Genomic DNA, 16,605 nt, shown 5'->3' with positions numbered 1-16,605 from the left:
GGAACGTCGGTTGGGGATGTTACGGCCTTATCACTTGACATTATTGCAATGGGCGATTGTTATTAATGTATTGCTGTACAGTAAGGTATGGTATGGTATGTAGCAGCAGTTTTTCCATTGCTGAGAGCTGATATTATTCGTATTCTTAAAAGTGTTTTTAGGTTCTTATGGGGGCTCAGGATGTGAATGGATGAAGAGGGAGGTGGTGACTTTGCTGGTGAGGAAGGGAGGTTTAGGTCTGTTGGACCTGGGGAGGAGGGTGAAATGCATTTTCATCAGGTGGGAGTGGAAAAGACTAGGGGGACAGAGGGGGCCACACATGCAACGGTTGCATGACATTTTGAGGGGAATGTATGGAGGTGGGGAATGGAGGGAGTGAGATTTTGTTGAGGGCACTTTTGTGGGAGCGTGAGCCAGAGAAATTACAGGCGAGGGATTTATATCGAATATTGAGGGTAGAGGAGATGGCCCCAGTTGAGGGGCTGTTCCCGATGTATGCATGGGACACTATATGGAGTCTGTTCGGTAAACTAAAGCTAGGGCCCAGGGTGAGAGAGATCATGTTTAAATTTTTACACGGGATTCTGCCTACTGGATCCGTCCTCAGAAATAGACGTGTCGTAGAGGGTTGGTGTGGGTTATGTGGGGAGCTGGAGACAGCCTATCACGTGGTATACTTTTGCGATTATTTGGGGAGTGTGAGGGAATGGCTGGGGAAAGGGGTCAGGAGGATAGGAGGAACTGGGGTGTCGGTGTTGAGAGCACTAAGTCTTGATATAGAGGGGTGGGGGAGAATGTAGCACGGGGAGTCGCTTATATAATGGTGGATTTCGTGTACATATCGTGGGGAATGAGAGGGATGGATAATGGGGAGGCGAGGAAACGAGTTTTAGCGAGGATTTTTTGTAGGACAATAAATAGGAATCGGGAAATTTATGGGAGGGAGATTTCACTGAGGGTTACAGGTCCATCACTGTTGGGGAGTTGCTAGAGTTGTGAAGGAAGGGGGGAAGTGGGTTTAGACTGTTGTGTAAAGCGTTCGCTAAAGGGGGGGGTACCAAACGGGCTTGCCAAACGAAAGATGTTGGTGGGAGGAGGTTTGGCGTGCATGTATGGGTGAGTGATAGGTGCAAGTGAGAAGGACTGTGTAATTGGGATGTGCATGGGAGTGCTGAGTTCGTGTATTCTTTGTGTTAATTAATATTTGTCAATTAATGCCTTCTGAAGAAGGCCCTTTGTAGTAGCGTATAATAGTAAAAGTGAGAATGCTGCATGGGACAGCAAAAAAGAGGTTTTGACTCCCATTCTAAACTAATTCAGGTATGATATCATGTACAGTACTTAGGGTTATGTTAATAATATTATGGAAAGTAACATCTTGTGATCCTGGCTTGTGCAACAATGTGGGGATGTCCAGAGGGGTGGGTATTGCAGGGAGGGGGGTGGGAGGGAGTAACATGATTGAGATCATGTTGAGAGGGATAAAATTAAGTAATATGCAAGGTGAGGGCTTGGTTGGATATGTGTCGGGTTCATAATTGTATGACTGCATTTGTATTCTTGTGGTATAACATACCTATGTTTTAGGAGCCGGTATAAGTCACTATACGGCATATTCTTTTATTGGTTTTAACAGATGCACGCATCATGTATGTACTTATTAAATTGTTCTAGTTATGTTTATGACCTGATGTAGTGTCAGGCCAAGTTACTGGTTAGTACCACATACACTACCTTTTTCTTTGTGCACCTCGCCATATAGGTACATGTATAGTATGTGCTGTTCAAAGGCAAAGTTCATATGGTTAGGGATGTGTATATTAATGTATTGTATTTTTGGTGTAGGTGATTCTTCTATAACCTATGTGCAGTTATGCATCCCTAGTGTGTATCTGTTAGCTTTTGTCTGTCACATGTAATGAGTTATAGGTAAACTGTGTATGCCGGTATGGTGCAACATTGTATGTTTTATGTTTTAATTGTATTTCACCCTTGGTTACAGGGTCCATTGTTGTAATGAAGTGTATTTTAAATAAAATATAAAAAAAAAATTGTTCTTGGACGGTCAGACACCCAGATCTTGCTGAAGCCCGTATAGCTGGTTACCAGTCTGCAGGTCAAGTAAGATCCCTCCACTGTAGACAAGATCAATAGTCACCAAGATAGTTATTGTAGTTTAAGCATTAAACATCAGCATTAGCCTTGATATTTTCTTTCCCCAGGACATAGCCTGGGCATCAGCAGAATTCCGTATTCTTATGCCGCGAGGAAATGCGCCCAACACACCTGGATCTTTCAGACCACAGAAGATACTGGGCCAGGACAAACCGCACTTTAGGTATCAGTACACAGTGATCTAAGAATAAACCAAGTAAACTATTAGGGCAAAAGCAGCGAGAGTTGCACAGCCGTTACCACCCTCACTCAAACTCGTCAGTGAAGACATGCATGAAACTAATCATGCTCATGGAAATTATCCAAGGGCATTGCCGTGGGCTCGACATTTAGTAGTTTCCATCCACTGCTTAAAACCTCAGACACCATCCAAGCAGGACAGAAGCAAACGTCTGCAGGTACATCTATGCCAGAGTCCAAAGAGGGGCCTACTTCAGAATGTCAAACAGTACAGATGTCTAGCATGACAAGCAAAAAGCTCACCCTTCTTCCCTCAGCAAAGTCCACAGCAGAAGCCGGGTTACCAGAGTATGCTGAATTTGAATGCTGAGATCCAGGGAAAGCTCTCCAGACAACTTGCAAATAGGGAATGCATCCATGCAGAGCTGGATCACTAAGTAATGACGGGTCAGCGAGCTCAGCAGAGAAGAGATGGCAGTCTTGCCTGAGCTTTGAACACTGCTCCATACAGACGACGCATTGTCAGCCTTTCCTACCCCCCTACCTCAATGCAGTGGGAAAGTACCTTAATCTCTAGTGTCCACAACATCCACAGTTCGATAAGAGGCCCATATCAGGCGATCAATGATAATCCCCAAAAATATGCTGCTTATAGAGAAGTACCACACAGTGGATGAACACAAGCAGCAGGCTGAACTTGTGACGGTAAAATAGTCACCGTCCAATTAGAAAACGGGTAGCAGAGAAGCAACCCACACCTTTATGTCATTCATTACCCTCTCCCCCCATCCCTCTGAAGTCTGATAGGTCACCTCAGTAGCAGATTCCACGCAATACGTTCAAGGTCTTCATATACAAGGAGGCCTTGACAAGTGATGACACTGACTACACCATCCATGACTACAATAAAACAAGTGGCCTCCAAATACTGCCCTGCAGGAGCCCTTTTCCTTCCCTTCCCATCTTCAAGAGGGAATTCCCGTAAGCAGCACGAACCAATCTTCACTTTAAACTATTATCAAATAGAACTGAGAAACCAGAACCGTTCTTCACCGATAAATGAAGAACGCCAAACCTCCGCATTATGTCAGTTTTTTTCCAGATAGAAGACCAAAATATGGCAGTGGATCGTGAAACCTTCCTGATTATCAATGGCCAACCGGACCCAAAGGGCCATCGTAGACAGGAACATTCTGAAGTCAAACAGTACCAAAGATGTCAACTTCTCTAAATACAGAGGCAAATGCAATGTTCACAGCTTTCACAGAGACCCACATAAAGGATCACTAGGACAACGAAATATGGTTCCCAGGTTACAACCTATACAGATGGGACAGAGTGAACAGACAAGAGGGGGGTTAGCCTGAATATCGCAGAGTCACTTGTTTGCACAGAACTGCTTAATGCTTCAAATGATGTAGTGGAAGTTTTAGCAGTAAAGATCGAGAACCAAAACCTAGTCATCGTGGTAGTCTACAAGCCTCCGGATGCAACGTCCCAGCAATTCCAGGAACAGCTGTTAAAAATTGACCACTGTCTGGAAAATCTGCCAGCTCCTGCCCCCAACATCTTGCTCCTGGGGGATTTCAACTTAAGGCACCTAAAATGGAGGAACATAGCAAATAATGTTGCAGTGATAACACCAGGAGGCAGATCTGACGAAAACACACACACGAGCTTTTAAATCTCTGCACAAAATTCAACTTAAACCAGCAAATGATAGAGCCTACTAGACTGGAGAATACACTAGACCTCATCTTCACTAACAATCTGATACGAAATGTCACCATATCAAAAACAATATACTCAGATCACAACATAATCGAGGTTCAGACATGCATGTGCGGAGCCCCAGACAGACATAATGAGATTAGTTATGAGGGAGCCTTCACCAAATTTAACTTCAATAACAAGAACAAAGTGGGACCAAGTAAACCAAGTCCTAAACGATACAAGCTGGGAAGAGACTACGAAACACAGACCCCAACTTATGCCTAGAACAGATGAACTCGGTGGCACTTTATGTATGCTCAAGGCTTATTTCTTTAAGAAAAAGGAGTAGTAGATGTAAAATAGAAAGACAGGCGCTCCCATTACAGGCGACGAAAAAGAATAACAGAGCGGCTAAAAGAGGCCAATATATCTGAAATGCATAGGGAGTCACTGGTCAGAGAAATAGCAAACATCGAACTTAAGCTAAAGGAATCTTATAGGAGTCAGGAATCGCGGGAAGAACTAAAAGCCATAAATGAAATCGAAAGAAACCCAAAGTATTTCTTTTCCTATGCCAAATCAAAGTCGATAACGTCCAGTATTGGGCTCCTACTTAAACAAGATGGGTCCTACACAGATAATAGCAAGGAAATGAGTGAGCTACTCAAGTCCCAATACGACTCGGTTTTTAGCAAGCCGATAACCAGACAGAGTCGAAGATCAAAATGAATTTTTTATGAGAGCCACAGAATTTGGTTAACACAAGCCTATCTGATGTTATCCTGACGCCAAATGACTTCGAACAGGCGATAAATGACATGCCCATGCACTCTGCCCCAGGGCCAGACTCGTGGAACTCCGTGTTCATCAATAACTGCAAGAAGCCCCTATCACGAGCTTTTACCATCCTATGGAGAGGGAGCATGGACACGGGGGTCGTCCCACAGCTAGTAAAAACAACAGACACAGCCCCACTCCACAAAGGGGGCAGTAAAGCAATAGCAAACAACTACAGACCGATAGCACTAACATCCCATATCAAAAATCTTTGAAAGGGTCCTAAGAAGCAAGTTTGCCACCCATCTAGAAACCCATCAATTACACAACCCAGGGCAACATGGGTTTAGAACAGGTCGCTCCTGTGTCTCAACTATTGCATCACTACGACAAGGTCCTAGATGCACTAGAAGTCAAAAAGAATGCAGATTTATACAGACTTTGCAAAAGCCTTCGAAAAGCGTGACCATGGCGTAATAGCGCACAAAATGCGTCCTAAAGGAATAACAGGAAAAGTTGGTAGATGGATCTATAATTTCCTCACTAACAGAACACAGTGAGTAGTCGTCAACAGAGTAAAGTCCAAGGCAGCTACGGTGAAAAGCTCTGTTCCACAAGGCACAGTACTTGCTCCCATCTTGTTCCTCATCCTCATATCCGACATAGACAAGGATGTAAGCCACAGCACCGTGTCTTCCTTTGCAGACGACACCCGAATCTGCATGACTGTCTTCCATTGCAGACACTGCAAGGCTCCAGGCGGACATCAACCAAATTTTTCAATGGACTGCAGAAAACAATATGAAGTTCAACGATGAGAAATTTCAATTACTCCGATATGGTAAACACGAGGAAATTAAAACTTCATCAGAGTACAAAAATTCCGGGCACAAAATAGAGCGAAAAACCAACGTCAAAGACCTGGGAGTGATCATGTCGGAGGATCTCGCCTTCGAAGACCATAACATTGTATCAATTGCAGCTGCTAGAAAAATGACAGGATGGATAATGAGAACCTTCAAAATTAGGGATGCCAAGCCCATGATGACACTCTTCAGGTCGCTTGTTCTATCTAGGCTGGAATATTGCTGCACACTAACAGCACCTTTCAAGGCAGGTGAAATTGCCGACCTAGAAAATGTACAGAGAACCTTCACGGGGCGCATAACTGAGATAAAACACCTCAATTACTGGAAGCGCCTTTAGTTCCTGAACCTGTACTCCCTGGAAAGCAGGTGGGAGATGCATGATTATATACACCTGGAAAATCCTAGAGGGACTAGTACCGAACTTGCACACGAAAATCACTCACAATGAAAGCAAACGACTTGGCAGACGATGCAACATCCCCCAATGAAAAGCAGGGGTGTCACTAGCACGTTAAGAGACAACACTAAGTGTCAGGGGCCCGAGACTGTTCAACTGCCTCCCAGCATACATAAGGGGGATTACCAACAGACCCCTGGCAGTCTTCAAGCTGGCACTGGACAAGCACCTAAAGTCGGTACCTGACCAGCCGGGCTGTGGTTCGTACGTTGGATTGCGTGCAGCCAGCAGTAACAGCCTGGTTGATCAGGCTCTGATCCACCAGGAGGCCTGGTCACAGACCGGGCCGCGGGGGCGTTGACCCCCGGAACTCTCTCCAGGTAAACTAGACAAGCATTAAAATGCAACATCAATTATCAGGTACACCACATCCAAGAGCATGCAGTAGTTCGCATAATTTTGGGCGAGAGAGAACCAGAACCAGCAGAACCAACGGAACCAGCTGTGGGGAAACATTCCACTAATCTATGTAAAATGAAATGAAATATTTGCATTAAAAACGAGGAAGGGTAGAGGAAGGAACCTCATGTTTTATGGTTCCCATACTTCCCCAAAATCATGGAAGGTGACACTGACAAGCCAGAACCCAATTCATAAATAACCCGCACGCAGAAGAGAGGAGCTTACGACGACGTTTCGGTCCAACCTTTTCTAGTCACGGTATTGTGCCTTTTGTTATTCAGAACCCAATTCTCTGATTAAACTTTACTTTCGATGCTTTGAGTCGACAGATATATTTTCTACCCAGCAGAAATTGTCAAAACTTTCTCCAACTATACATTGTGAAGCGATGGTATGACCAGTAGATGCAATGGCAAAATGACAGTTCTGTTTAGAAAAGTTTTCTCCCATTCCAGCTCAGTACATAATTGAGTAATCCTTTTATCCTAAGTTATTAATTTACATATGCTTTAAAATGTTCCTAGATATACTCTTTGCTGGTTAGGAAACTACATTGTTCGCATCGCTGTTGGGCCGTGCGGACGCACTGTGCAGTAGCTCCCACTACAACTGGTTTCTGCGCAGTTTTCACTGTTCAGACATGGCGGAGTACACCGGCAGGAGGATAAATACAGTTTGCATCGAGCTGTTGAGGGGTTCTCTGAGCCCTGCTACTATGAACGTCGTTCTACCTGCAATTATTAGGGATTTATATGGTATCCCTAATGAGGAACTGTATGGTGTGGCCCTTAATGGGATGAAACGAGTATTTGTAAAGTTCCTGAGGAATAGCTACTACAGCAGTGTGGTGGAGGAGTATCAGGAACGGCGAATGTGTCTCAACTCGACGATGGATGTGTGCTTGCATGACGTATCTACATTCTACACGTGGGTACGAGTGAGGAATGTACCCTTCGAGGCAACGCAGTTTGGTATACAGGAAGTTTTTCGCAAGTATGGTGTCATTCATGAAGCCAGAGGTGGGGTTTGGCGGGATGGACCATATGTGGGCCTCCCGGAAGGGTCATACAATATCAAGATGACTTTAAAGACGCCTATACCTTCGTATGTAATGTTGCCAGGCACCAGAAACCAGGTATATGTGTCGTATGTGGGGCAAAGGAGAACGTGTCGTCTTTGTGGCTCTTTTGACCATATAGCGGCACAATGTGCACGTAGAGTTGCCCCGGGGGTGTCAGTCCCGGTGGAGGACATCCAGCAGGCGAGTGTGGTGGCGGCGGCGAAGAATGGGACTACTCTATGGAGTGAGGAGGTGGAGAAGGAGGGTGAACAGATGGGGACGTGTGTCACACTCCCGGTGGAGGAGGAAGTTCCTTCTCCAACATCTGAGGTGGTGGAGGAAGTGGTGGAGACGACACAGGAGGTGTCCTTGGAGTCAGTGCTCCAGGAATTCTTGGAGGAGGCCTTGGCAGGAGGGGACATGGATGAACGGATCAGTGAAAAGCAGCAATTGCAAGGCCTGAGGGAGAAGTCGGAAGTAGTAGGGAACACTGGAAAGGATACACTTGTAGTGGCAGAGGTACACAGGGAGGATGTACCTGAGGAAGAGGTGGCTTTGGGAGGCAGCTCTAGGAAGAGACCAGCGGGGCTGACTGAATTAGATGATGTTTTAACACCTGGGCAAAGACCAGGTAAGAAGGTTTGGGCGGAGTTGGTCCGCAATTCCCCTACAGGGGGGGGGGAGTACAGGGAAAATCGGGGGAGAGACAAGGGGGGGTAGGAAGTTCTATTAAAAAGAGTAATAAGGAAAGTGTAAGCAGCTTGAAGGGAAGTGTGAGCAAGCCACAGCGGCATAGGGGTAAGCCGCCTCTCCTTGACCATTCAGGTGTGTAACGATAAATGCTAATGGCTTAAAAACTGAGGTTAAAAGGGTGTGGTTGGAGTGGTTCCTTAAAAGGTACGATGTTGATGTTGGTTTCCTACAGGAGCATAACTATAAGTCAGGTAGTGAGTTGAGATTGAGAGGATATAAGTTGTTTGTGAGCATGGCAACGCTTTCAAAGGGCGGAGTGGCTGTTTTAGTAAAGGAGACCAGTCCCTTGCGAGTCATGGGGTGGGAGGAGGGGGGTGGGGGGAGGGTTGTTCGGGTGGATGGGTGGTGGGGGGAGAGTAGGGTATGTTTTGTGGGAGTTTATATGCCTGCGATTGGTAACGTAAGGATAAAATCAGATTTTGTTCGTGACGTTTTGTTATATCATCTCAGGGGTTTACCTGCCATAGCGATAATTGGAGGTGATTGGAATTGTGTGATTAGGCATGTGACGTAGTTCCTAGGGGGGCGGGGTGTGTGTTGGGTGTTTTAAGGGATGCATTGGGTGATGTCGGGGTGGTAGATGTGGTTGGCAGGGGGGGTATCAGGGTGAGTATACCTATGTACAGGGGAGTTATGAGGCAAGGTTGGATAGGATTTATGTGAGGCAGGGGATAGGAGTGGAGAGAGTTAGAACAGTAGACGTGGGTTTTTCAGACCACAGAGCAGTGTTGGCTGATCTTAGGGTGGATGGTATTCCGAGAATATATCAGGGCTATTGGAAATTAAATGTGAGGCTTTTACAGGAGGAGGATCAAGGTCGGTCTTTTCAGTCATGGTGGAAGGGCTTTTGGGAGGCTAGGGATGAGGAGGTGGATTTGTTAGATTGGTGGGAGTTGCAGGCAAAGGTGAAAATTGTAGAATTTTTTAGGAAGAGGGGCAGGGAAAGGGCACGTTGGAGGTTTGGATTGCAGAATTATTTAGAGGGTCAGTTGAATGATTGTTATGCGGGGGGGAGTAGGGAGGGAGGGGAAGGAGTTATGGGGGAACTTAGGAGTCGTTTAGTAGAGATGCATAATGAACGTTTTGATGCACTCAGGGTCAGGGCAGGATTGGAGGACGTACTAAAGGGTGATAAGCCAACCGGGTATGTTCTCAGAAAATTCAAGGACAGACAGTTGAGGACTACCGTGGCGCATATTGTTGTGGAGGGTGGGGAGGGTTATGTGAGGGGACAGGGTCTAACTGACACAGATTCTATTAGTAGGTATGCTGATGATTGGTTTACGGAGAAATGGAAGAGAAGGGGAGGGGTAGGTGGGATAGAAACATTTAGTGGGATTAGGGTACCGCAGGGTATGGGGAAGAGGGATAGGGAGTTGGAGGGAGGCATTATGGGGGAGGAGGTGGGGGAAGTGGTGAATGGGTTGAGTCAGGGGAAGGCACCGGGAATAGATGGGTTACCTAATGATTTTTACAAAGCGCATTGGGAGGTTCTGAGGGAGTGCCTAGTGGAGGTTCTGAATTATATGTTGAAATGGGGCAGAATGGCGCAAACACAGAACTGGGGTCGTTGTCTTGGTGCCAAAGAAGGGAGGAGAGGAGAAGGGTTTGGGAGATTATCGTCCGTTGTCGTTAATGTGTACGGATTACAAAATTTTTGCGAAGGTATTGGGGAACAGGTTAAAGAAGGTAATTGGGAGTAGAGTCCATGAGGGACAGTATGGGATTCCGGGTAGGACTATGAAGAATGGGCATAGTGTGATAAGGGATTTTATAGAGAACTGTCAGGGAGGGGGCGTCCTTGGCTTGGATTGGGCTCAGGCATATGACTGTGTGAAGAGGGACTTTTTGTGGGGATGTTTGGAGAAATTGGGTTTTGGACGGGGGGTAGTGAGGTGGGTGCGCACGCTGTATGAGGGGGCTGTAATGAGGGTGCAAGTTAATGGTAAGCTGGGGGGGGGTGATGATGGAACAGGGATTAAGGCAGGGTTGCCCGCTGTCACAGTTGCTTTTTGCATGCGTGCAACATCCTTTCTTTGAGGCTGTGGACGAGGAATTGGGGGAGGTGGGGGGGGGGAAGTATGGGGGGCATAGTAGGTTATGTGGATGATACAACTGTGTTAGTTACGAGTGGGGAGGCTTTACGTAGGGTCTGAGAGGTCATTAGGAGCTTTGGGTATGTTTCAGGAATGGTAGTTAATTTAGCAAAGTCTAGGTTATTAGAAGTAGGAACATGGGTTGGGGGGAGATTGGGGGAGGAGATGGGATGGACGGTTTGTGATAGAATTAAGGTGTGTGGGATATGGTATATGAAGCAATTGCAGGAATGTAGGAGGATTAACTCAGAAGAAGTCACGAGTAGGGTTATAGGCAAGTTAAAAGGTTTGAGGGCCAGTGAAGTGGCGTTACAGCAGAGGGTGTTGGTAATTAATTCGGTGGTGTATAGCAAGGTCTGGGGTGTAGCGGAGGTGTTCCCTTTGAGGGTGCAGGATATACAGGAAATACAGAGGAGGGTGTTGAGGTTTGTGTGGGGGTTTGGGAGGGCCTGGTTGTCCAAAGATGTGGTCATGACGGAGGTGAAAAGGGGGGGTCTAGGTTTGTTGGACTTAGGGTCTAGGGTAATGGTTTTATATATTAAGCAGAGGTATTTAAGGGTGGGGGGGGGAGAGGGGTGTTAGGGTGGATAGGGTGATGAGGGATGCTAGAAACTGGTGGAGTGGTAGGGATTTGAGAAAGTGTGAAGATGTAATAAGATTCATGTTGGCAGTGGGGCAGGTAAAAAGGTTGAAGGTAAAAGCAGTGGTGGGTGTGGTGTGGGGAAGGGGTGCATTGCAGGGGGTCACAGTATACCCCATGTATAACTGGAGGGTCATATGGAGGGAGTTCAGGACGCTTTGGATACCAGCAAGGGTTAGGGAGTTGGTGTATCGTTTTCTAATGGGGGTGGTGGCATCTAAGTATATGTTGCATAAGATGGGGTTTGTTAGAGAGGCAACATGTTTATTCTGTGGGGAGGAGACGGCATATCATGTGGTATATTTTTGTTCATCTTTGGAAGTGGTGAGAGTCTGGATGGCGGGGGTTATTAGGCTGTTGGGGGGGGGGAGTTGGTCTTTTCTTAGATCGTTGTCAATGGATGTTAGTGGGGTAGCAAGTGAGGTGGGTAGGGCTTTGATGTATGTCATGGCAGATTATTTGCATGTTTCTTGGGGTATGAGGCAGATTGTAGGGCAGTTGAGGATAAAAGCGTTAGCAGCGAGGTTTTATAGGACAAGGTGTAGGAATAGGTTAATATATGGGGGGAGATGGGATTCAAGTTTTTCGATAGGTTATCGTAATTTTTCTGAACATTAAAATGGTATAAAATACCGACAGGTTGTTAGGTAAGACACATATGCAACAGTTAGGTATCTTTATTATGAAACGTTTCGCCTACACAGTAGGCTTCTTCAGTCAAGTACAGAAAAGTTGATAGAAGCAGAAGATACTTGAAGACGATGTAATCAGTCCATCACCCTTAAAGTTTTGAGGTGGTCAGTCCCTCAGTCTGGAGAAGAGCATTGTTCCATAGTATGAAACAATATTGTTTCATACTATGGAACAATGCTCTTCTCCAGACTGAGGGACTGACCACCTCAAAACTTTAAGGGTGATGGACTGATTACATCGTCTTCAAGTATCTTCTGCTTCTATCAACTTTTCTGTACTTGACTGAAGAAGCCTACTGTGTAGGCGAAACGTTTCATAATAAAGATACCTAACTGTTGCATATGTGTCTTACCTAACGTAATTTTTCTGTAGCACAGCTTCTAAGGGAACAGGGGGGGGGGGCAAGGGTAGGGTCTTTTTTGTGAGGGGGGGTGTAAGGTTAGGATAGTAGTGTGGAAGGTGGTGTGAGGGTGAGATAGTGAGGGCATATATTTATGAAATGGCTATGTTCCTGTAGAGATATTTGATATTGGCGATCAGTACCTTGGATACATTGTCATAATTGGAATGCCTTGCATTACATATTGGTTGGGTATATTATTGCACTCACTATCGAGGAGAGGTGGTTTAAGTGGCTGAACACGTGAAAAAATGATTTACCAGTGAATTATAGTATGTTTTTCTTTAGATAATTAGTATACAAGTATTTCCTTTATAACGGTACTTCTTTATAAAAGAAGGATTGTAATACCTTGGCACAAGAGAATGTGAAGAATATGACTTAGTCAAGGAGGTTTAATTGTGTTTCAGATAGGGAGATTAGAATTTTGTTTAGTCATTAACAAGTTTGCCCCGTCCTTGTGAGAACCCATTTGATATGGTTTATATTAAATATGTACATAGGTTGTTTAAAGAAGTGTATCCTCTAATTTATGTGTAAAACACATGTTATACAATGATGTTCTGATTTTCATGGTTGTTGTTTTTTATTATTGATATGGAATATTGTGGATGTATATTCTGCCAATTATACAAGTGTGTCCGTGTAGTAACATAATGTACATATCTGTGTTCTTATGTATTTTGATTGTTAGGTTACTTGAGTTTTTTTTTTTGTTTGTTTTTTGTTTTTTTTTTTGTCAAAACTGTGCATGAAAATATTTTTTGTATGCACTGGTTTATTAATTTGTTAAAAAGGGGTTTGTAAATGGTGGTAATTCACCTAAGGGTAACGTGTTATTTAAGTTCTGGAATGTGTGGTAGAGGAATTTTGATAATATCCAGTATAGTTCTTTTTATTAATCACTTATACGTTCTTGTATTCGTTGTTAAAATGAGGGGGTAAGGAACCGATTATATGGGTATGACTTTGTATATAGCCTTTTATGTATAATATACTACGTGTGATTTTCTTTGGATTATATAGTCTTTTGTGAGTAAGAAACTGTATTTGAATTTATTAAACCTTACTGTATGTTTGGGTGTGGGTTGCCTTTTGTGTAGTCACATGTATGATTGAATTTTTGGGGATGGCAATCATGTTAAATTGAAGTGTGACTATTAAGTATAGGTTAAGAGCTGGGATAGGGAATGTGGAATTGTTGTTTCATATTTAATGGATAACATGTCTTAGTTTATGTAACGTATGCATAGTATACATATGAATATGTATTGTGCTTTTTAAATAAAATATAAAAAAAAAAAAAATCCTTTTATCCTAAGTTATTAATTTACATATGCTTTAAAATGTTCCTAGATATACTCTTTGCTGGTTAGGAAACTACCAAGTTTTATTTATGTATATCGTATTTGACTGCACAAAAAGAATTGGGATATAAAAACCTAGTGAAACTAAATTCCTGGTTTACAAGGTCCTTCGCGGTATCAAGGTCCTTCGCGGTATCAAGGTCCTTCGCGGTATCAAGGTCCTTCGCGGTATCAAGGTCCTTCGCGGTATCAAGGTCCTTCGCGGTATCAAGGTCCTTCGCGGTATCAAGGTCCTTCGCGGTATCAAGGTCCTTCGCGGTATCAAGGTCCTTCGCGGTATCAAGGTCCTTCGCGGTATCAAGGTCCTTCGCGGTATCAAGGTCCTTCGCGGTATCAAGGTCCTTCGCGGTATCAAGGTCCTTCGCGGTATCAAGGTCCTTCGCGGTATCAAGGTCCTTCGCGGTATCAAGGTCCTTCGCGGTATCAAGGTCCTTCGCGGTATCAAGGTCCTTCGCGGTATCAAGGTATACAGGTCACCTGGCAAATTACGCATATTGATACTCTGCAACGAGGGTATATCGAGATGAGCTTTGGCCAGCTGCCATTTAAATTTATTTAAATTCAGGCAAAAATACTTAGTGCAAATAATGGTTTTAGGTGATGAAACAGCGAGAATGAATTTCGTAAAATGAGTTTCTTGATTCGCCGAGCTGATCACCCGTCTGTATACAGTCACACGACACCTGACCAAACAACTCTAAATAAAAAATTTTTTTTTAATGCCTACTGAAAGTAATTTACAGTATTTGCCTGGGTATAGATATCTTGCCTGAATTTAAGAAATGAATGAATTGCCAAAAAAGCTGAACTAGCTACTAATTTACTTTGTCATAACTGCAGAAACTGTACAAAAGTTGTAAATACAAAATTAACTTGTTACCTTAATTTTTTTTGGGTTATATGCTATGTAAAGGTGTACTGTCGTTCATATACCTATATACCTGGAGTTTACCTGGAGGGTTAAACTCCAGGTATATACATGAATGTATATGTTCAAAAGAAAAACTTGCAACTTTGAGTATTTATGGTGTGGCTTGCACACAGTATTAAGAGACGTACAGTGTCTGGAGATTATTATAATAATAAAGAAGCGCTAACCCACAAGGGCTATACAGCGCAGTGTCTAGAGAATAAGAGACAAGCGAGCTTTATGATAAAGATCCGTACACTACCATTAAAAAAAATCCATTGAAGGGAAATGGAAGTAGGAGAGAGTAAATAAAATTCAAAACCTGAGAAAATTCGTTATGAGAGAAAAAAAACTAAAGCGAGTATCTGCCCAGGGAAAAAGTGGTGCTATAATAATGTACAAGTTATTAGAGTAGAAAGAACGTCGGTATCTTATAAAACAGCAGCTTAAAAATTTGAAATTACACTTAAGGGGAAGCACTAAAACCGTAGTGATGAAGCTCCTGGAGAATAGGAGTCATTTGATCTAAGGGTAGGACAAGTCCAATTCATTGGATCAGGAGCCCCTCGCCGGCATCAAGGAACCTCCCCTTGAGAGGGAGCCAACCCGTAAACAGCATACAAGACTGTGGTAGATCGAAGGTACTGGGCTTCAAATGGCAAGTTAAAATAATTAAAACATTCATAGAAACATTACATGTCTCCCATCAACATAACCTGGCCCACTATTATTACATTCATTGGAGAGCACTAAACCCATAGGGGTCATTCATACAGTGCCTCGAGTAATAGAAAGTACTCAGGTTTGATTCCAAGAATTATAGCATTGGTCTAATTTCTTAAATCAAGAGCCACTCACCAACTAGCTCGATAAGAAAGATTATCAACTAATATGCTAAGTTTAATCTGAAAACTAGTAAATCTACGCTATAACATGAAAGTTAAAAAAATACTTTACGTTTAAGGCCTAATAACTACAAGTGTGTTAATCCTGCAGTTACTTGGAAGGGTTTTACAGGTTGAAAGCCTATCGACTACAAGAGGGCCATTGAGAAAGTGACCGGTGTACCTCTTGCAAAGGATACTCTTAATACCTTTTCAAATAGGGATTAAACTCAGCATATATACAAATCTCTCAGTGTTGAATAGGGTTTCAAGTCAACCCGTACCTCTCTATATTGTTACTTATTTACTGTCCCTTTCCATATTATTATTATCAAGGGGAAGCGCTAAACCCGTAGAATTATACAGCGCCTGTGGGGGGATGACCCCCCTCAAGGAAGGTTCCTTGATGTTGGCGAGGGGCTCTTGATTTAGGGAATTGGATCTGGGGTCCAGTTCCCCGAATTAAGCCTGAATGCCTTCCACATCCCCCCCCCAGGCGCTGTATAATCCTCCGGGTTTAGCGCTTCCCCTTTGATTATAATAATAATATTGTTGGGGGATGATGCGGAAGGTATTCAGGGAACTGGAGCACAGATCCAATTCCCTAGATCAAGAGCCCCTCACCAGCATCAAGGAACCTTCCTTGAGGGGTTCCCTTCCATAATACATACTGTACTTACAGTCAGAAGAAGCATTTCGCTGATGACCTCCAACCTTCTCCAGCACCTCAACACTACTGAGGTAGAGAGCCTGGCGCAGGAAAGCCTCTACATACACTACTGTTTCCGCCAATAGTAATCAAGCTCTCCCACTCACAACCAATAAGAAGTCTTCTTTCTTTAACTGTTCTTCTTCTGCATTTTTTTTTTATATTTTATTTAAAACAGTACATACAAGATACATGCGTATGTTAAAACCATAAAACATGACAAAATACCAATAGTGACATGTACCGGCTCTCCCCACCTCTCTAAACAGATTACAAACACTTACAGAATAAATGAGTATAATCCCCCCTCCTGAACGCTACACCAGAACAACACAGTATGTGTCGGCACATCAGAGATATAAAATATTACTCAACATACATAATACACAAGTATGTCACACAAGAAATACAATTGCATGCGCTGCCCCCTCCCCCTCTCTCTCTGTCTCTCCCCGGTTATATGCACCTCAAAGAAATTCATCCCATCTGTTAGCATTCCTATCACATTAAAGACAAAGAG

At 43.8% G+C, this 16,605-nt stretch overlaps 1 protein-coding gene across 2 annotated transcripts in view; it reads right to left on the bottom strand.

Moving 5' to 3' along the window:
- Nucleotides 1-16,212, bottom strand: part of LOC128684772 (uncharacterized) — a 74,681-nt gene extending 58,469 nt beyond the window's left edge. The window contains exon 1 of one of the 2 annotated variants that reach the window (XM_053771030.2): nucleotides 16,057-16,212. In XM_053771030.2, the coding sequence (XP_053627005.1) occupies nucleotides 16,057-16,071 (15 nt within the window). In that variant the 5' untranslated portion in view covers nucleotides 16,072-16,212. The remainder of the gene's footprint in view (nucleotides 1-16,056) is intronic. The other variant, XM_053771028.2, reaches the window with a different exon arrangement.
- Between the last annotated feature and the right edge of the window lie 393 nt (nucleotides 16,213-16,605).

Source organism: Cherax quadricarinatus, chromosome 5, assembly GCF_038502225.1.
Source record: "Cherax quadricarinatus isolate ZL_2023a chromosome 5, ASM3850222v1, whole genome shotgun sequence".
In the NCBI taxonomy this organism is placed as follows: domain Eukaryota; kingdom Metazoa; phylum Arthropoda; class Malacostraca; order Decapoda; family Parastacidae; genus Cherax; species Cherax quadricarinatus.
The sequence above is the reverse complement of the archived record's forward strand: the minus strand, read 5'-3'. Positions and strand labels throughout refer to the sequence as shown.